The sequence below is a fragment of the Hippoglossus stenolepis genome, chromosome 9 (genome assembly GCF_022539355.2).
Source record: "Hippoglossus stenolepis isolate QCI-W04-F060 chromosome 9, HSTE1.2, whole genome shotgun sequence".
In the NCBI taxonomy this organism is placed as follows: domain Eukaryota; kingdom Metazoa; phylum Chordata; class Actinopteri; order Pleuronectiformes; family Pleuronectidae; genus Hippoglossus; species Hippoglossus stenolepis.
Genome location: NC_061491.1, coordinates 22,895,293 through 22,917,426, shown reverse-complemented (window position 1 = coordinate 22,917,426; position 22,134 = coordinate 22,895,293). Strand labels below are relative to the sequence as shown.

General features: G+C 40.6%; 2 protein-coding genes across 4 annotated transcripts; one reads left to right on the top strand and one right to left on the bottom strand.

Annotated features, from left to right (window-relative positions):
- Positions 1–1,631: 1,631 nt before the first annotated feature.
- LOC124852493 (flavin reductase (NADPH)-like) lies at positions 1,632–8,522 on the bottom strand. Of its 2 annotated transcripts, none has more exons than XM_047341496.1 (5): positions 8,461–8,522; positions 5,345–5,566; positions 4,065–4,266; positions 3,419–3,583; positions 1,632–2,763 (listed from the first exon to the last, which is right to left on the bottom strand). In XM_047341496.1, the coding sequence occupies exons 2-5, from the start codon at positions 5,477–5,479 to the stop codon at positions 2,606–2,608; spliced, it is 660 nt and encodes a 219-aa protein (XP_047197452.1). In that variant the 5' UTR covers positions 5,480–5,566; positions 8,461–8,522; the 3' UTR covers positions 1,632–2,605. The 2 variants fall into 2 exon arrangements, with proteins under 2 accessions (XP_047197452.1, XP_047197451.1); XM_047341495.1 differs by having other exon boundaries at positions 5,345–5,488; positions 8,461–8,502.
- Positions 8,523–9,552: 1,030 nt separating this feature from the next.
- Positions 9,553–21,525, top strand: ppef2a (protein phosphatase with EF-hand domain 2a). Of its 2 annotated transcripts, XM_047341082.1 has the most exons (18): positions 9,553–9,813; positions 10,712–10,771; positions 11,078–11,086; positions 11,499–11,626; positions 11,705–11,759; positions 11,847–12,022; positions 12,604–12,718; positions 13,009–13,055; positions 13,260–13,426; positions 13,558–13,594; positions 14,531–14,680; positions 14,776–15,099; positions 16,220–16,405; positions 16,565–16,707; positions 17,479–17,585; positions 18,438–18,604; positions 18,930–19,017; positions 19,782–21,525. In XM_047341082.1, exons 2-18 carry the CDS (start codon positions 10,720–10,722, stop codon positions 20,033–20,035), a joined length of 2,205 nt encoding a protein of 734 aa, XP_047197038.1. In that variant the 5' UTR covers positions 9,553–9,813; positions 10,712–10,719; the 3' UTR covers positions 20,036–21,525. The 2 variants fall into 2 exon arrangements, with proteins under 2 accessions (XP_047197038.1, XP_047197039.1); XM_047341083.1 differs by lacking the exon at positions 11,078–11,086.
- Positions 21,526–22,134: the final 609 nt, after the last annotated feature.

Sequence of the window (22,134 nt, the reverse complement as noted above, 5' to 3'; positions counted from 1 at the left end):
CAACTGGTTGCATTGCTTCTTATTGCAGCAAAGTTTCTCGGATAAAGTTACGTCATTTCCCTGCCTCAGTTCGGCTTTGCATTGTTTGACTGTCCGAACAGTTTGTGCAGGGTTTGGCTCCCGGCTGCTCGTTCCCTACGGGCTCTTTACTGATGAAGACAATGACAACACTGATGCATCTGTCACATGAATACACCGTGTTCATCAGGACATAGATCTAAACTGGCTGGAACCTTTCACCCACTTTCTGTGAAAGATTCTTCAGCAGCTGTTTAACCCGTGACCTTAAAACATTCATAACATCCTGAGAGTCATGTCTCTCATGAGCCAGATGCTGTGTGCTGCAGCAGACCCATGTCCATCCAGAGTTAAACCTTTAACCCCTAAGTGTGAGTTGAAGCTGCAGATGTTGAAGTGGTAAGGTGTTTATTTTGGTCAGGATTGAAAGGACCCAACCAGAATTGTTTCCTCACTTCCTTTAACGTTGAAATATAGCATGTTTTATAATATAACCACCAATTTCCCTGGTAATAATTCATCTTATTGTGAAAAAAAGGCATTTTTTGAAGACCCATATCTACTTTTGTGCTCTTATTTATTGTTCATATTCAATGTGTTTGGTTATGATATTTGGTTTCTATGCAGCAATTCAAATTCAATCCTCTAACCCAACCAAGTGACCTGGATTGTTTTGTTTTCCTTACTCTAGTATAGACATTGGTCTTGGATAAAACAACTTATCCTGCAACATCTGAAACGTCGTCTAAAAGTGTTTTCATTTATGAGACTTTATCTAAACCCATCACATTGCAAGCATTACTCACCTGAGATAAGCAGTTTACAAGGTGCACAGCAAACATTTTCAAAACCGGATCACTGTCAGTAAAGATCAAGATAACACACAGACACTCTGGCCTTAAAGCAAAAGTCTCTGTGCAGCAACAAGAGACGACTTGGAAACTAACACTTAACTCAGCAGGAAACAGCTGGGACCTGTCAGACAGTTTCCAAATATTCTCATTGTGTGCGATTTTCTTTTATTGGCTCCAGATTCAGCCAACGAATATTACACCAAATCACAGGCTGTATTTAAAGTGTTGGCAAAGATTTGGTTGAGACTCTTCTCCCTCAATTTCCTGATTTCATGTATTGCTAAACATGCAAGTTAAAATATAGTTTTTAAGGTGTCTGAATAAGTTGTTAATACAGTTTTATAAAAACGGATGAAAATATTACCCCCGCAATCCCTTGTTCTCCTGCCTGAAGCTCACACTCACACCTTTACCTTCATCAAGAATATTACAATGCAGAACTTTTAACATCTTCACTTAAGTCAACAATTTAACCATGAATTTGCAAAGTAGAATCGGCAGATGTCGGCTTTCTCTCCCCTGTGCACACGCACTTGAAGCACATTGCACCTCTGACCACACCCTAATCAAATATGGTACAGAACATATTTACACCTATGCACTGGGTGTGACCTGAAGAGCTGCACACTTGAAAAAGTAAACGCATCAGTGCAACTAATTTTTAATGTATGGGATCAGTCGCCCATTTGCAATTCAAACACTGGAGAATTCTGCGATGTTGAAACCTGGGATAAAAAAAGAAGCACGTTTCAGGCAGTGTTTGGCGTTCAGATCTTTTTTTTTTATTTTTAGCAAACATCAGAGAGCAAAGTGAAACCAGAATTTCCTGAAACTTCAATACCACAAATAGTTTGACTTGTGACGTACATTCCCATGTTCTGTACACACTGTACATACAGATGTACTGTATATGCCTGAGTGCATATTTTAATAATGTAGTACACTTTAATCTAAATTACTGCTCATAAATACAACATATTGAACATGGAAGGTTTTATTTCATTCAGAGATATCCACTGTAAATAAAAAAAATAAAAAAGCGAACAGACTTTCGTACATTAAATCAAGTCGCAGGTCACTTGCTGCTGCAGGAGGTGGCACCACACTGACCTCGTGTGGCTGTAATCATGTCTTACAAACAGTGAGAGCAGTGTAACCTCGCTGAGTTTTCACTGATCATAAAAACAACAAACATAGATAATAAACAAGAGTCATTAAAAAGGCATGTAAGGCAACGATAGACTGTTGAGGCAGGAAGTAAACTGCACATGTAGTTAAAGGGCCAGTTCAACCCAACCCGTCCTTAGCTCGGGCAGAATCGACCGTGAAGACAGTTACTACCTGCAGCAGCCGAAACCTTCACATTGATCAGTTCGAAGCAGAAGCGAAGAGTTTATTAATCCATCAGTCAGTCGAAAGAAATGTGGATAAAATTGTGGCTTTTATTTGTGACGTGTGATAATAAAACATAAAAAAATCACCTTGCGCTATAATGACTGTTTTCACCATTTTCTGACATTTCTTTAGACAAAATGGTCACTGGCTTAATTGAGAAAATATCTAAAAATTAGATTTGTGAATGTTTTGAAAACCAAAACCTTCCGTTGACCTCTGCTGTATTGCAGTGGAGGCTCAAAATCTCAACGGTTGATATCTGAAAAGGAAATATAAATAAATATCTGCGTGGCTGGAGAATGTGAACTGACGCTTTGGCAACTACTCTTCTTCTTTTCTCATTTGGTAGTGATGGCGACGCCCCTCTTGACCCAGGCATTGCTGCTGACCAGAGAGAGCATGAAGCGAGCCACGTCTCCTCTGCCCACCGCACCGCCTGCAGACTGACCGCTGCTCTGGGGCACAAAGTATCCCTCGTGGGTCAGAAACTCTTGAGCTGTAGAGGTGACAGAGATGAAAACCTGAGAGTTAGTGGGGTTATGACATCAGCGTTTACATCAGGTCCTATAAATAGAGAAGGGGGACAACGTTTTCCTGGAAGCAAACGGAAAAAAACCCTCACGAAACGGCCGGTTATTTACACAAACTGAGCCCATTCATTCACATAAACAAGCCAGTATATGATGAGAACACGTGCTAATGAGCTTGAACTGTGTCAAAGTGGATCCTGAGGCAGTGCGCATCATGGAGGAAGCTCTGCTGCTCTTGGTTGCGAAACCCTGGCGACAAACAAACTGCCTCCTGTGCTTGTTTTGCTGACGTTGTAACAAATCCACCAAACTTTGTGAAGAATTATTGATATTTTAAAAGGTTCCTGACTCTGGTTTTTAACTGATTCACAGTTCAGTCATTCAGCGCCACACTTCTCACAGGAGATCATAGCCACTCACCAAAGTTACACAGAGCAAGAACAGATGTTCAGGGTGAGGACTGGGAATAAAAGAGGAAACATTCTCCCTATTCCAAGTCACAGAACCAGCAAACTCATTTCCAAGCTGCTGTTTTAAGATTAAAAAGTTTAATGCACATTTCTTGGGCATGTTCAAGTTTTTTCTGTCCCCCTCTGTTGGCGCCTGCCTGTTTGCCTTTACCTGAGGCCGGCAGGTTCTTGAGTCCAGGTGGACGGACCACGGTCCAGGTGACGTCCTTAGTGTCCTGCAGAAACTGCTCCATCTCATACATGTTGGTGAGGACGCTCCGGATCATCGGCAGCAGGAGGAAGCGGATGAGGTAAGGCGAGTTAGTTCCTGAGTTGGCTAACAATGGAGAACAAAAAGTACAGAATTAAAAACTCAACTTAAACTGAACTTATTTTGCTGCAACTAACTTTTATTACACATTTATTGATTAATCTGTCTATTAGTAATTAATCAAATAATGTCATTCAAAAGGCACAATGTCATTCAAAAGGCTTCAAAAGCTTCAACACGTCAACTATGCTGTTACATTATCGGGACATCGGATTGTTTTTTTGTGTCAGAGCCTCAAACAAGCGGCTCCTTGAAGAAATTTGAATTAAACCTGAACAAGCCAAGGAAACAGGATTCCTTTATAGAAAAATTAATTATACAAATACGAAGCAACTAAAAGCCTCAATAGACGACAATGCAATGCAGCCACGAGTTTCCAAATGAGTTGAATAAGTTGAACAGATTAATCTACACTTACATACTTCCTCTTTTTATAATAACAAATCAGAAAAGGCCTTGAAGGCATCATCATGTGAGCTGGACTTACGCTCAGTATACCAGGAGGTCATGGTGATGATCCTGTTGACCCGGGCCTCTCGCATGGCGCTGACCATAGCCTGCATGGACTGGGTGTAGCCCGACACGGACGAGAAGATGGAGGTCGGGAAGCCGAGGCAGGACATGATCACATCCTGTCCCTTGAAATGACTCGTCAGACTGTCCGCAGAGAAAATATCAGCCTCCACCACCTGGAAGCAGACAAGGAGAGTGAATGAGTTTTATATTTGTGTATGAAAGACGTTTAAATGCTTTTATTTTTTAAATTGTACTGATGAACCATCTTCCATGACAAGGCTGGTATACAGTTTTCTTCTGGTTAGCAAATCCCATGAAAAGACACAAATGTCTGTGGCTCTGAGCCGCAGGGCCACAGATCAGGAGAACATCGGCTCGACCCCCGTCTCCTCCCGTCTGCAGGTCCAAGTTGCTTTTGGCGAGACACTGAACTATAAATTACCCCTGATGTCTTATTGGCTGAATGAAAAAGAAGCGCTGTATAAAAAGACCTGATGTGTAAAGTGCTTTGTGTGGTTGTTAGCTTATCTGACCAGAGATTTGCAACATTAAATAATAACATTCACTCTTTTTCTTTTCTATGAGTCATCATGCGTCCAGCTGATAGACCTCGTGTCCGTTGGTTTATTGGTTTATTTGCTTGTTTCTCACCAGGATTATGCAAAAAAGTACTGAAAGCATTTCCATGAAACTTGATGGAAATCGGGCCAAGAAAGGACTCATTAAATGTTGGTACAGATGCTGACAAACCTAATTTCATAGCAATATTTTATCTGACATATTTAGGGGACTGAAATCTATGGCAGGGTGAAATCTGTTGCAGCTTGATTGAATGTACAGAGCCTGCCGGGCCTTGCTGGAGGTCTGCGCTCCACTGAGAGACATTCTACATGTAGTTTGTTGCTATTTTGCATCTTGGATTATGTAAATCTTTCCATTTTCCCCTCTAAGTTCTGCTTCTTGCATTTTCAACATGTGTATCAATATGTTCACCGAAGTTTCTTTAACAATTACACCAGGTTAATTATCTTTGCTGTGTTGCAGAATCACAACCACATCGATAAACGTTTGTGGCTACCGCCCAGAAACATTGAGAGTGCTTCAGGTTTTTCCTCCTGTAACCCTCATCAGGACACAATACAACATTTATCACTGACTGAACTTTGAGCCCAGCTCACAGAGAGGAGCAGCAACAACCGCCTGTAATAGTCACGCAGCACAATAAAACACACAGAGCCAGTGTGGCATTACCTTGAGATTATCATGGTGTATGGGAAGTTTTCCCGGGTTCCTGACGACGGCGGTGACCGTGTGACCCTGCTGCAGCGCCTGGTTGACCAGGAACTGACCAGTCTGCCCGGTGGCTCCCAGCACAGCGATCTTCATCCTCAGAGTCTGACAAACAGAGCTCAGTCAGGGCTGAAGCTGTGAATGCTCTGACCTCTTAAAGTAACCACGGGGGAGGTTCCCTCCCTGTTTCGCAACATCAAGTGTAAAAAGTTGATTATTCAGGTCCAATAAAGAGCCTCTGTGACAGATGTTGAATTTAGAATAACTCCACAGTGCACTCATTTACCTCAGGTGCCTCAAACATGTCTCTTGATGATCTCTGAGAAGATTCGACACAAAAGACCTACTGACCTTTTTGTTTTGCTGTTATGTAACAAACACTTTAAGTCGAAAAAATACCCATTAAAGATTTTTCTTCCAATTAACAAAATGTCAATTGTGTTTAACACACAAAAACTAATCTCACATTTGAAAGTGAGGCACCAGAAGATGTTTGAAAGTTTAGATAAAACAAAAAATGTATGATTAATGATCAAATTTTTGGCTGAATTATTTTGTTCAACTCAATTTAATGACTTCAGTTGATTTAATCAAAAACAATAAACCCAACAATAAACATTACACAACAAGTTACTGATGTTTACACCAGCATTCTTTGTAAACGCACAGTACTTTCCATCATGAGTTTCTCTTGTCAATAACAATTATGAATATCACCCAAATGTTTGACAGGTGAGATGCAGAGTTTGTAATATGTCGAACATGGAATTAAATCCTAAACCAATCTTTCAGTTTTGATGAAAAGTGAGAAAACCCTTCGTCCCAATTCAGTCGCAGAGACACAAAAACTTCAATGAAAGCAGGCGAGCACAACAAATACTGTGGCTCTTTGTTGCAGCCAAACTGAGCTGAATGGATTATTTCTGCAGCCGAGGATGATGAAGAGATTCTTGGACAGATGCTCCTGAGGAAACTACGCAAACACATTCGCTGAAGTTTAAAAATATTGGTCAGGAGATTATTCAGAATTTGTATTTCTTGGTAGTTTGTACAGTAGCTGCTAGTGTTCGATGAGGACAGAGAAATGTGAACCATTTTAAACCACAGCGAAGCAGAACCTGGTGCATATAATTTTTATCTTCTGTGTTTTTGTTTTAATTAGTTATTTGATGTTGATATTATGATTGACAGCTGAGACTGTACCACGGCTCCATGAGCACAAACTCTGGCACAAAATGACCACGTCAAAAGCCCAAGATGGCCGCACGCATATCCAGGATATTTCGGCTTCACTTTTGAAGATTTAGGAAGAGACATTTTAATACAAAATGAGACGCTACTGTCTATGTATAGCATTTCTAAGTATTTACAATCATTAATTTGTCATGGTTGAAATTCAGTTTTGAGTCTTCTCCAGGTCATTCCACTCAGTGAAGCAGAAATAATTTGGTTTTGCACAGAAAAGGAAGTTACAAGAACTGCACTTGAAAAGCGTCGGTTTCACTGTAAAACAAAGTGAAACCAGCCTCATCGGTTTCAGGGAAAACATATGGCGATAATCGTCACCAAAATCAGCCACAGTGGAGCACCATCGACCTTTTCACAAATCACATCAAATGACGTGCAGTGACGCAAGTTGTGGGATGCCGTGTCAGATATCCGGTTGTTGGTGTGTGTGTGTGTGTGTGTGTGTGTGTGTGTGTGTGTATCTGTTTGTGTCTGTGTGTGTCTGTGTAGAACTGCGCTAGCGACTGCAGCTCACACAATAAGCAGCACAGCTCTGGAAGCAACTGCCTGAAATGCTGAATGCTCCATCCACTGCAATTTTTAAATCCATACTGAAAACTTTATTTTATTCACAAGTGCCTTTAAAGGTTCAGTGTGTAAGATTAAGGTGAAAATGATCTATTGGCAGAAGTTGAATATAAAATAATCCTAGTGATGTTTTTCACTAGTGTGTTTCATCTAAATTGTATGAAATGTTGTTTTCTTTACCCTAGAATGGTCCTTTAATATTGAAATACTTTATATTTACATCGGGTTACTACCTTTTGAGTTTTTATGACAACTGAAGGCTGCCACAGGTTCTCTGTCATGTTCTGAAGGGGAGGGGGAGGTGAGGGGTATTCAGCTGCAACATGCAACTGCACCACTAGATGTCACTAAATTCTACACACTGAACTTTAACTAAACTATTTTACAGGGTAATACTGTATCATCATGGTATTTTAATCTACTTTTATTTTATTTCGCACCAATTTTATTTGTAATATTTAACTGATTTAGCTTTTCATACAGTTATATTATTTTTATTTTAATCTCTTAACTCTTTTATTCTACTCATTTTACTCTCTTTCGTTTTGCTTGAAAATTGTGGCTTTCTAATTTTTGTTTTTAATGTTCCTGTGTGATTTTACCTGTGTGTGAAATGTGATTTATAAATAAAACTAAAATCTAATTTGAATAGTTTTCATCCCCATGTTTTCCTTCGTGACTTCTTCTCCACATCTTACTTGCACTGAAGCTGTCAAACGACGCAGTGGGGCATTACCGCCCCCTAGTGGCAGGACAATTTACGTTGTGCTGTCAGCAGTAGTGTCAGTTTTGAATGAAAAGGCCCCATATTTGTTAACATTTTGTAAAAATAAATATGCCGATCTCACTATTAATTGTTCCTGAGTGTTGACTATCAACAAATAAGCCGAGAATGATCAACCAGTGATTTTAAAACAAAAGAAAACTTAAAAACCTGATAATTCTCAGGCAGGTTCTGCAGATGTTTCGACTTTGATTTCTACGGTGGTTTACAGACATGTGTAAATTACAGAATTTACTCTTTTCAACACAAACTCACAGTTTCAACACAAACCGAACATTAGAACATTACAATTGTTTAGATATAAACAAAATGAACCCGTGCATGTGAGTGAACACGCAGCTTCCTGTAAGGTTGGCTACTTGTTATCACACACATATCAAACTTTAAATATTAATATCTAGTGTCGTGCAGATCAAACGGTTTTTGTTGAAGATGTTAAACGTTATTGTTACTTAAACATCGACTCACAACAACTCACCTTGTCCATCCACACTTCCTGTCAGCGAGGGAGACGTTCAACAGCAGCAGTGTTCAGGTGTGTTGGTTAAGCAACGATTTAAAAAAAAGTTTCTTATGGATTAAAGGGAATGTCCCAAAAGTATAATTCAATGTAATAATGAACTAAAATGTGTTATTACTAAATATTTTTTAATAATTGTGATTGATTATTCACTTATCACGATTTCAGGGGTTGATCAATTAAAATACCCAGAATCTGCTGGTCACAGCTCGGATGTTATTATATAAACCTTTTCAGTTCATATCAAACATTTAGGATTGTCTGTTTTGACAAGTCGAGACGTAAAAATGATCATTTGGAAACCTCTAAACTAGGGATGTGTGTTTATTTAATCCATGTGTTTGTCGCTAATTAATCATCTGGTTCCACTTTCTTATCAGAAATAGATTTCTATAGTGGTGGTATAGGAATAAAACATTTCATTAATTGTTACACGTATGAAAACCTAAATGTTGGGTTATATCCACCAATTGTGACCATGTCAGGAAGGAATTATTTTATTCTTTGAATAATTAGATAATAGTTAGAAACCTGAAGAAGTGAAACTGTAAAGTAAGTTATTAAAAAAAAGCAAGATTATCCAAAGGCTCAAATCAGGGGAACCCATTTGAGAAGTCACAAAGGAATAATAGAATAGCTGATTACATTAATTAAGAACTGAAAATAAGACCATAGATAAACCCAACTACAAACTAACTTGTTTGTTGGGAACATTTTGAGCTTTTATTTCAACAGTTTCAGCTGAAAAGATCTGTAGCATCAGACCAGTCGTTTCATCCCATGCTGCTGATGAAACATGGAGGGGTCAGTGAGAAACAAGTCAATAACTCCTATGTTATGATTTAATTAAGTTAGTTTACTTTAGTTCACACCAGCCTGGACTCAAAAAAGCACCTGTGATCAAAAACATTTCCGAAAAACCAGAAACAGACACCAGCTTCTCTCCTCCCATGCATTACCTCTGCCCTTTGGTATCTTCCTATATTAAGACCAGTCTAGTCGCATCAAGTCATTAGCTCGAGTAATCCACTTGTGGCTCGGTGCCTTGATTATGTGATCCCACCGAGGGACTGGAGACTGAGCCGGTGGAGCTGCACACTGGAGATACAGCTTCGTACATGAAGCCTCTGTGGTGACTTACTGGCCCCTGATGCGATGACCAGTCTGACGGACGCCCTGCGGTTCTGGACCTGATCCTGGACGACTGGTGGAGTATGAGACAGAGCAAATGGCTGTGTGAAAACTCGCTGACACACAGAACTGACCGCAGAACAACTTGGGAACTGGTGCCGGAAGAGAGGAGGTGACCACGTAAGTAAATACATGCAGGATGTCATATGTCATCGTTTTGGATCCTTTTCAGATGTTGATTTGGTCAGAATAAAGTCTGAAACATCTTAAAAAGTATGTTCAAGGTTTAAATGATTGTTCGAAGCTTTTCTCCATGCATTTATTTTATGTCACAGCGCCATTATTCCTTTGGGTAATTAATTCATCATTCATAGATCAGAGTTTTGGTCTGAAACCCTCTTTTAAACATCTTTACATGTGACCAAAGCCCCCATCTGTTCTTTAAAAAAGGCCCAAATCAGCACTGCCAAAGAAAGTTATCTGCAAACACACTTGAACGAAATCTACATTAGGTTTGAAACTTGTAAACAGTAATTTATCCATCATTTATTAACCGTAAACAACAAAGGGATATTTTTAAATGCAATTTCCACGTTTTTAAATCCACCATTTGATCAAAATAACCGCACTACTCTTTCCCGCCTCCTCCGTTTCATTGATTGCTTAATGTAAGCCTTCGTAGAATTCAGGTAAAAACCGTCCCGTGCTCCGGGATTGAGGCCACCGAGGTCAGGAGCGGACCACAGGATAACGAGATTAAAAGTGCCTCCAGCTTTACCTCTCCTGCTGCCACACTCCACTCCGTCAGGGAAAGAGGCCAGATCTGTTTACTAATGTGTGAATGAGTAGTGAACCTGCATCTCAATCAGTAAACATGTATTCAGATTTTATAGATGTCACGTATCAAGGTCAAAAGCCATGTCCCCCTGATGGAGTATCATCTTCAAAATCGCCTTTCTGTAAAAAACAAAGTGCACCTGATTCAAGACTTATCTTAAATGTAGGTTGGTTTCTTTGGGCTACATTTTAGTTTCGGTTTTGTGTCGTGATTTTGTTTTTTTGTTTGGTGTTTTAACAGGAACAGTCATGGGATGTGGCGTCACAAAGTCCAACCAGTTCAACAAACACTCTGGAAAAGGTAACTGTCGATCCTGCAGACTGATCTTAACCCCAGATTGAGACTAGAATGGTAATAAAGCGTAAACGTCCGGGTATCATTCAACAGTCCCCTTAAATTCAAGCTGCATCCAATTCCACACACTTACAGTAAAGATAGAGATTTATCATTCATGAATTAGTCTCTGGATCTGACCCCCTGATCCAGATCTGAACCAAAATGTCACAATTTCTTTCCAGACACAGAACGATATCCCCTGAGAGGTGTTGCTTACATGTGTTTCATTATTTGTGTCTTCTTTATGTCTGTCTGTTCTCCTGTGTGCAGCCGTCACAAGTAAGCCACACCTGTCTTATCTTGTTTGTTGTGTTGTTGTTGTTGTTGTTGTTGTTGTTGTTGTTGTTGTTGTTGTTGTTGTTGTTTACCTGGTGTTTACTGTTAACACAAGCGTTTCAAGGGACTTTGGGGGCCCCAGGCAAAAGAGACCTATATCCAACCAATCCTAAGCAGCCACATCATACACACACATGTAGAAGTTTTTATTGAAACATTCCAAAGCTTTTGGCAGAAGTGGAATGAGCCTTGTTAGGGGACCATGGTCTTGTTGCAGACTCCTGTAGCAGATCATAGAATAGAATAGAGGTTAAGGAGGTTCTCACAAAATTGTTGCTGCTATGAATTTAAACACCATTTTGAAAAGCAGTGTTATATATGTGAAGCTCTTCTGATCACCCTCTGTCTCCTGCAGCTATAAGAGCTGCTGTGCTGATTCAGCGATGGTACCGTCAGTATGTCGCCCGCACGGAGATGAGACGCAGATACACCTGGCACATCTTCCAGTCCATCGAATACTCCGGAGAACAGGCTCAGATAAAGGTGACCAGCTGTCAGAGATCATCAGTGGGATTCTGAGAAAACTACAAACTCAACTGTCATCTTTCTTCTCGTCCGCAGCTTTATAATTTCCTCGGCTACCTCATGGACAATTTCACACCCTCAAGCAATGAACGTAAGATTTCACATGAATGGAATCACCGTATCTCTCGGGGGATATTTCCTTGTGTAAAACTCATGAGCTCCACCTGTTGTCCTCCAGGAAATTTGATCTCGCACATCTTCAGAGAGAACGAGGTTTGTCGGGACGCAGAGTGGGAGAGGTACTTCTGCTACAAGAACATCGAGGTGCCAGAGATTTACTCAGGACCTCATCTCTTCTTCCCTCTGACGGTGGAGCAGGCAGTCGGGCTGGTGGAGGCCTTCAGGAACAAGAAGGTGGGTGCACAGCAGATCAGTGCTTCCAAACCTGCAGACATCATGACTCAGATTGTATCACTGTGACGTGTAGAGTTGATTTAAAAGCATCTTCTAAATTCCCACCGAAGGATCTTTCTTTATGTCATGAAGCAGAAATAAAATTAAAGTAAAGTAACTGTATTCTACTTTTGAGGTAAACACTGATGTTGGTTTTGGGACTAATGGTATTTTTCTAAACATAAGCAGTCTTGATAAAGATCCTTTAGATTAAAACAGCAAGGTACAAGTACACATTTAGAGGAAAATCCTTACAGTTTGAAAAATGTACTTGTCAGTACAGTCTGGTGGAGAAACTCTGCAACTGTCTATTTGAACTTCTGTACTGCATGTAGCTACTCTGTGCTAGTAACTCAAATAGCACCTTTAAAAACATGGTGTTCAAAGTGCTCTGACAGACATAGCATAACACAATAAGCGTGCATGACAACGGATGCATGCATCACAACACCGCAGCAGATATCAGTCGCTGCAGTACGATGTATGTTTCATGTGTTCCTCTGAACCTGAAACTTCTCTCTGACAAGTCTCTCTCTCAGCAGCAGCTGCACTCGCGCTACGTCCTCCAGCTCCTGGCCGAGACCTGGAAACTGTTCCGCATGATGCCAAATATCAACCGAATCTCCACCTGCCAGAGTAAAGAAATCACTATTTGTGGTGAGCAGAAAGAAATCAAATTTTTTTTGTACTGATGATACATTTTTGCCTTTTATTGATATTGTTTGTGAGAGTTGATTATGAGGGGAAGGTGATTGGGGAGGAAATGCAAAATAATGAGTGATTACATGATCTTAAACAGCTGAAATAAGTAGTTATTGACAAAATCATGTATCAGCAAACTAATCTAGTTTAGTTCAGTTTAATTAGAAGTATAACCTAACTTTTGCTGTAGTAGTTAAATCACCAGCAGACAGAAGTATGACCTGTGTTTGTTCACTTCACTACAGGCGACCTGCACGGACAACTGGAGGACCTGCTGCTGATTTTCTACAAGGTTGGAACCTTGTATTCTTAAATCTGTTCAAATGGAAAAAAGCTGCAAATTCTAATTGAACTTGTTGCTGGTTTTTGTGTTGATCGACTGACTAATGAATGACATAATTCTTTCCCTTCTAAACTTCAGTTTTTGGCCGTAACCTGCTGTGTTTATTTCCCATTTGGATGACGTACTGACCCGCTGCTGTTGTTTGTGTGACAGAACGGCATGCCCTCCTTGGAGAAGCCTTACTTGTTTAATGGAGACTTTGTCGACCGAGGCAAAGACTCCATCGAGATCCTTATCATCCTGTTTTCATTCATGCTCGTCTACCCCAGTGAAGTCTACCTCAACCGAGGAAACCACGAGGACCATATAGTCAATCTGAGGTGAAACAAAAGTCAAATGTTAAATACGTCAACTGACCACATGTCGTCCCTTAACAAATTCATCAGGGAACAGAAGGGTAATAAATAAACTGAAATCTAACGTGTACCTTGTGTTTCTTCGGCTGGTTCAGGTACGGCTTCACAAAGGAGGTGTTGACTAAATACAAGGTAAGTTTATCACATAATCCTGCAAACGTACATATCTCCAAACACACCTTTTTCTTTTGTTTATTGCTCGGCGTTCAAACTGACGCATGGAGCCACAACATGTCCTTATCCCTGATATCTTTGGAGGCAGCCAACTAAAATGGTTTCAATCACATTAGCCTACACATTCCCACTAAGGCCCGATAAAGGTCGTGACTTCCTTTCCACTACAATACCAGTCACTCCTCCTGGCAGGTAAGAGGATTTGAGGTCATTAGAGCCGGTGACTGTCGGACATATGACCCTGTTCATGGCGTCTCATGGGTCAGAGAGGTCAAGGTTTTCCAAAGACACAGAAAGGAAACTACAGTCCAGTTTGAATCAGCACTGACTTTGGTTTATAGACACTCGACAGGGATCAACCTCACAATCTAAAAGTGCTTCTTTAAACTAGAGACACAACACATTTAAACAAAGACAACTATACATCATTAAGACATAATAATAAATCCAATAAAAATCTAACAAGTGGATCTTAATCCAAAAAAGATATCGAGGAGACCGATTGTTAGGAAAAAGTAAGTAAAAGCAGCAATTAGTCATATTTACTTTATATCTACCTGTAAAAGTTTGTTAATTTGGCAAGTTACTTAATTTGTCAAGTCACATTAACTAGTTCTTTTTAGGTTTTAGTGGTTTCAGTAAAAACAAGTTAAATCGACGTTAATGAAATTATTACCATAGATAAATAAAGTAAACACAACAAAGAATGATTGGTTCACAAGACTGTTTTTGTTTCTAAGGAACCAGCAGCTTCAGTCAATGATATTAAGATTAATGGTTAAACTGTCCAAACACTTTTAACTCTTTAAAACAATCCTTCATTTAGAAAAGCTTTTAAGATCCATACAGAACATTAAAATAGGAAGATAAATGAACTCCTGTGTTTCTCCTCAGTTGCACGGCAAACGGATCCTGAAGCTGCTGCAGAAGATCTTCAGCTGGTTGCCATTAGCGACAGTGATCGACCAGAAGGTTCTGGTTCTTCATGGAGGAATCTCCGACACCACAGACCTCGGCGTCCTCACCAGGGTGGACCGGCACAATGTGAGGGAACCGTGTGCAGAGCAGTGATATTCTTAAATTTACCTTCTTGTCCTGATGTTTTTCCTGAAGCCTGTGCTCTCCTGTGCTTGTCCCAGTATGTTTCAGCACTGAGGCCTCCAAAGAAGAGGCACATCAGCTCAACTGGGACGTCCATCGACTCGGACGACGACGTCTGGGGCAAGTCCTTCCAGCGCCGGGCCTCCCTCATCTATCCCAAGCCGCTGGGAACCCGGGACAGCTTCCACAGCCGCTCGCTGCAGGACTTCTCTGACCGGATCAAAGGGAACTCGGAGGACGATCTGGAGGTCCGCAGGAGGAGACAGTCCGTCTTCATCAACAGGTCCACAGAAAAAGAGACGACTCTGACCGTGTCCACTGAGTCTGTCAGCAGTGACAACGCCAAGGAAGAATGGAAACAGGTGAATATTGACCAGAGGAGTATTTAACGATGTGTTATTTCTCTCAGCTTCACATCAGTATCAGTACTCACACATTAGAGCTGCTCATAGACTGTATACAAACATGGACGACATGACAACTCCCCAAAATGAAGTCAAAGTGTCTTGATCTCCCCCTGGTGGCAGTATAGGTTATAAATCACACCTCCTCCATGTTAGCAGATGGGACATGAGCCAAACTAAAAAAGTACAAGCCAAATTCGGAACTATGGTCATAATTTAGTTTATTGCCTTTGCTCTGTGAAGGTGTTTGCTATATATACATTTCTGTTATTACTACAGAGGCAAAACAATGACAAAAGTATGTATAAATATGTAAACACAGAAATTAATAATACAATTATTGAATAAATGAGTAAGGGGATAAGGGAATAAATGTTTGAATACAGACATAGCATCACCAAATCATGTTATTTTGTAGATTTCACTTATTTGTTTGCATTTATTTATACTCACAGTCATTTTTCGTCCTTGTCCGGTCTCCAAGTTTCCCATGTGAGACATTAAGTGATTGACTTGACGCAGAAACCAAGTTTGTTTTGTTCAGACGTCATCCACCAGTTATCGACACTTACCTCAGTGTAAGAGCTGTGGATTGTTACCTACGTGGGCTTTAACATGCTGTAATCCATCCGCATCATTAATCCCACTGCCGTCACTTCAATCTGCTTTTCCAACGTCACCAGTGGTTTCATGTGGCTCCGGAGCTGGGTGGTGATGCTCAGTCACTGCATGTAGCTCTGGTACCTGAAGTCTGAAGTAAAAGACCCTGTACTGATTCATTTTTGTTGCCCTGTTACACGAGTGAAGCAGGAAGAAGGATTCTCCCGATCAGATTGAGTGGTTTAATCCCTGTGGAGTCTAATTACACCAACATGAGTTTAACAGACATTTCCATATTGATGACATTCTTACAGCTCTCAGGTTATTTGTGCTCAGTGAAATCTTGTGTTGCCCTTTGGGATCAGTGTTTTCAGTAGGTGAGACTTATCCAAATGTTGAGGCAGGTTTAAGTCCCTCTCAAGTGGCTGATAAGGTCTTAGACTCCAGGGGGTTCAAATAAAATATCTCGTGCCTCCAGATCCTGGACCTGCTGTGGAGCGACCCGATGAGCCAGGACGGCTGCGTGCCCAATGAGGTGCGGGGCGGAGGCTGCTACTGGGGCCCTGACGTCACCGAGGACTTTCTGAACAGACACAACCTGCAGCTCATCATCCGCTCACACGAGTGTAAACAGGAGGGTTATGAGTTTTGCCACAATCGTAAGGTGAGCTCAGACGGGCCACTGATTCCCTGATAATCCCACAGTTCCATCAGTTTCCAGTAAAAACAGATTAGTGACATGGTCGCAGATGCATTTCACACAGTTTTTTTTCTGAGGAGCTTTTGAAAATTAAACATTAAACTCTTCTTTCATATGCCTTAGGTCCTGACTCTGTTCTCTGCCTCCAACTACTACGACGTGGGAAGCAACAGGGGCGCCTACGTGAAGCTGGGTCCAGACCTTGTGCCTTATATGATTCAGTACCAGGCCACCAGTATGACCAGAGAGCTCACCGTTCGACAAAGGTACAAAAGAGCACGAGAAGAAACTCACTCCAGTGATGTGAATCATGGGTTTGGCTTGATTTAGTTTTACTTAATTGTTATAAACTACACAAACACAAATGACAACGTGAATCATGCATAAGAAGCAGGAAAACACAACAAACAACAGCAAACAAAGCAAAAAAAGTGTTGTCCATAAAACTGAAACATTAAACAATGTTTGATGTTGTTAAACTAAAAGAAAATAACTAATTTATTTTAGTTCTTCTCTGCCGTGAATCCGCTTTTCCTTTTTAGTAAATTTGCAAACATTTCATTGCATTATGGACTATCTAAAGTGAGGTGGGATTTTTATTTTTATTCTAGCTTAAAGGTCCAGTATGTAGAATTTAGTGACATCTAGTGGTGAAGTTGCATGTTGCAGCTGAATACCCCTCACCTCACCCTCCACCTCCAAACATGGACAGCACCTGTAGTAACCTTCAGTTGTCATAGAAACTCAAAAGATGTTTAGTTTGTCCAGTTTGGGCTATTGTAAAAAACATGGCGGCCTCCGTAAATATAAAGTATTTCAACATAAAGGGTTCATTCAAGGGAAAAGAAAACCCCAATTCATTAAATTGAGATGAAACACACCAGTGAAAACATCACTAGGATTATTTTATATTCAATTTCTGCCACTAGATCCCTTTCACCTCAATCTTACACACTGGACCTGGAGGCAACAGAACCAAGTGTGATTAAAAGGTCTGAACTCTGTCTGAACTCATATTGTCTTCATGTCGTCTGCAGAGTCGGTCGGACCGAGCGCTCAGCCCTCAAAGTCCTGCGGGAGCAGCTGTTTGCGCACAAATCTGACCTCATCTGTGCCTTCAAAAAGCTGGACAGCAACAACACAGGTGTGTGTTATGTGTGTGTGTGTGTGTGTGTGTGTGTTTGTTCAGTCCTCAGTGAATCAGGTGTTGAGTAATTTAATCACAAATCTCATGAGGTTCTCACAGGTTAATGTCTCGATGTGGAGAAATACGAGCTCACACCTTTGTGCTCTGTGACGAGCATCATATTCCACCATTCAGGAAAACAACAAGATGTGGGCCGAACACAACATTTGATAGTTTCACACAAACTTCAGCTGAAACTCTTGTTGTTATTCAGTGATTAAGCAGTTGTGTGTGTGTGTGTGTGTGTGTGTGTGTGTGTGTGTGTGTGTGTGTGTGTGTGTGTGTGTGTGTGTGTGTGTGTGTGTGTGTTTTTGTTCATAGAATGGATCAGAATTAGAATTGTTCATCTAATAACAGCGTTGTATTGAAAAATACATTCTTTCAAGCAGAGCCTGACTGACAATGGACTTTTCATAATGCTAATAAAGATAATAAAGTTACTTTATACATAAATACACAAAAAAAGCTTCCTTTGAATTTGCTTATTAAAGAGTTGAGATCTGACCTGTGCACTGAGTTCACAGTTTTTTTTTTTAAAGTCACAAATATATTGTTGACATTTCTTTACTGCAGTTTCCTTTTCTTTATTAACCGACATCCTGTTTGTGCTGATGCTAATGTCAGCTGATCATTTCATCTTGGACAATGTGGAGTGTTTGTTATGAGACTTTGTGGGGAACCAGTGCATCCAAAAGTACCAGGCAATTAAAAACAACAGAAGGAAAAGTGGCTGAAATCTTATATTGTATCAGATAATAAGTCATGGCTCAGAATGAAGAGTTTTAACGTCGTCTCTCGTTCCCCCGTCAGGTCTGGTGTCTCTGAATGAATGGGCCACTGCAGTGGAGAGTGTGATGCACCTCGGCCTGCCCTGGAGGATGATGCGCGGTCAGCTCGTCACCTGCAAGACCAGCGACGGCACGGTCGACTACAACGAGTGGTTCAACGAGCTCGCCATCAAGGGACCCAACACGGATGTGAGTACGGAAGTGTACTGATGACAAAAGCTGTCTTTATTTGTTTATTTTTAAAAAGTAGAAGAAAAAAAATAAAAGAACACCAAAACATTAAAAAAAATAAACAAGAGAGAAAATAAATAGAAAACATTAAGTTAGTAAACAGGACTTTCATGTATAAAACTCAATATAAACTAGCAGCAGTAACGCACAGGTTCTCCAGGGAAATCCAAATTGTCAAAACACCTTCTTTTTTCAAACTGGTTGAAGAAACTTGACGATGCTTCACCTCTCGTTCAAGTCCAAGACTTTTCTAACTTGGTTTCCATCCCTTCTCCTCCTGCAGCACATCGACCAGAGCCTGCTGGAGACTCTGTATCGCCACCGCTCCACCTTGGAGACCATCTTCAGAATCGTCGACACGGACAACTCAGGTAGAATATTCATTTCATTACTTACTTCATAAGATACATGAGAACTGAGAAGAATATTTATAATGGATGCCATATTTTGTTCCTCAAAATCCTCAGGGAATTGATTGATTGGTATATAAATAAAACAGAGAATAATAAAGTAAACAGAGAACATACACCTGCACCTCTAATTGTTTCCCAATCTAGACCAACCCCTTTCTTGTAACTCCATTATACTTGCAGGATATTTAAAAACAGTACATTGTAAAGTCAATTAAGAAACAACATTAAAATAAAAAGTTTATATTTATTATTGCTGCCTCAGTCCTAGTTTGGAGCATAACCTGGCAATAAAAAGCTCTTTTAGAGTGATTCATGTGTGTGTGGATGCATTTCACAATGTTGTTCATACAATGGGAAAAGTAACTGATGAACAACTTGATAAAATGACTGCTCACACACAGAGTAACGAGAGAGGGTTTAGTGTAAAGTGTGTCAGGGTCTTTATGAAGTGTTTGTTGTGTCCAGATTGAGACGCCTGCTGCATTCAGCCTCCCTAAGCCTCCCTCAGGCCACAGCAGGTTACGGCCTCCTGAATCCTCCTGATCAGGATTAACCCAGTGACCTACTGGTCTCTCCAGCCCCCCCCCCTACCTCCGATTACACCCACCCAGTGACACACATTTTTTCCTTTAACAGTGTGCACATCATGAATATCTTTTCCCTTCCCTTCATCCCAGCTTTAACCTCCTGACCTCTAACCTCCTCCTCCTCCTCCTCCTCAGGCTTCATCACCATTGAGGACTTCCGGCAGACCTGGAAGCTGCTGAGCGTCTACCTAAAGATGGAGATCACGGACGAGGCCATCTCCGACCTGTCCGTCACCATTGACAGAAACAAGGACGGCAGCATCGACATCGACGAGTTCATGGAGGCCTTCCGCCTCACGGACAAGAAGAGCCGGCTGGAGCGAGGGCGCAGCATGTTCATGGGCACGGCCCCCGACCTCACCAAGCTGGACGAGGAGCCCAACATCTGAGCAGGGAGCCGCAGTGAAAGACTGAAAACAGAGAGCGACCTCGGCTCAGGCTCCTCGCCGGTGAGGGGAGGGCGTGGACACACGCAGGGAACGCCGGCTGCCTCTGTGACGCACGTTAAGACAGGAAGCTCCTGAGCAGCTGCTGTGTTGATCGCATGGGGATCAGGAGCGGGTCAGAGGTCAGGGCGTTTGACAGCAAATGTTCATTTCCCTTTCTGAATCAGTTTTATCCACCGAGGAGGAAGTGTGGCTGAAACACATGACCAGGAATTTTGTGTCTTTTATTTGGTTTTAATATTTGCAAACGTAAAAAATCTACAAACACAAAAACAAAAAAGGCTGCTTTCGGCTGCTTGATTATTACTGTAGCGATACTAGATACTGTGATCACTGTTAATATCACCGAGGATTTTTGTCCTTCTGTTTGCTTATCATTTTTTTTAACAACAGAATATGTTTTGACTTTGCTAAATGAAGAGTAACACCTGCACACTGACTCCAGATGTTTTTAAATGGAATGCATTTTAATTCCACTCCGATTGAATCAGCTTAAAATGCATTTAAATGGTCAAGGAGCTGAAACTAATTATTATTTTCATCAGTTAATCCAGTGACAATTTCCTCAATCGATTGATACAAAAATGATAAGTTAACTATAGTTTAACATTGGGCCAATTGTTCAAACACCAAGACCCAATGAAACCACAATTAAACCTGCTAGATCCCACTGATTTTTTTATTTGGATCAGCACCAAATTGTGCCCACTCATAGATATCAGTCCCCATCGAGATACAGGAATCATCCCCTTGGAAAATAGTGAAAATGACAACAACAAACTCTGTGTATGGAGCAGAAGGGGTTTTATTATCTCCTCTTATTTTAACATGCTCTCTGGCACTGTGTCTCAAGCAGGACACTGGGTAACTCTGTGGTTTTGAAGCTCTCAGTGAGTCGGTGTGCGGAAGTTACTCTGTTTGTGTTACTCTGCTCCTTTTTAACACTTTATACAACAAACTGACCCAAAAACACACACATGATTTACCACAGATAAGTGTGCAACTCAACAATAAGCACTACAGTACGTATTTGCAACTAAATGCTGATGGTGCCTTAGCAGTAGAAGAAAATTTAACTTCTAGAGATGAAGTTAAGTCTAGGTTGCACTGATCATGATGATGATGATGATGATGATGATGATGATGATGATGATGATGCCAAATGCCGACCATGTACTGGGGTCCTTTAGGTGGGATATATACCCTAAACTTGTTCTAAAACAGAGAATTCATTATTTTATTCATTTGACTTTAGGTTTAATACATCTTCGTCCTAAATGCTTCAAAGCGCAGTCGCAGGGATGGTTTGATATTCTGAATTGTTCTCATCTAATTCTGCAAGAAAGCAAATCATAATAAAAATGTCAAAACACGGTGTTTTTGAGCTGAATATTCTCAGTTTGCATAGTTGAATAAAAAACGTTTCCACACTAGAACTGTCCGGACTTCAATGATCTAAATGGACACATCAGACACAACATCACACACATACTGAAAATAAAAGTTACACACAGAAAAAGGGACAAAAGACTGAATATAAACATTAAATGCACATTTTGTATTATTTTTATTTCAAATAATATTTTGACATTAATTATCTCCATGGGAAGTGAAGAGTTTTAGTCCACATGCAAACACATCATTCATCTATCAAACTGTTTTATTATGTTGTGAGTGATTTGTCGTGAGTCATAGTACTTTTCAGAACCACCAGCAGGGGGCACGAAAGACCATTTAACACAACGTGTGGGAGCAGAAGTAAAGAAAGTATTCATGTTATTAACATTGGCAGAGTAAAAGTACTAATACCACACTGTAAAAATACTCCTAGAAAAGTAAAAGTCCTTCCTTTGACAGTTATACTGTTTAATTATATCATTAGATTATTATTACACTTCTACTGCAGTGGCTGGTTGACTAGGTTACAACCGTAAACATATTTCTGCAGCAAATGTTTATTTTTTATAATGGATTAAACTAGTTTGCTTGATTAATCGACTGATTGTTTGGTTTGTAAAAGAGAGAACAACCTAAAGTGACAC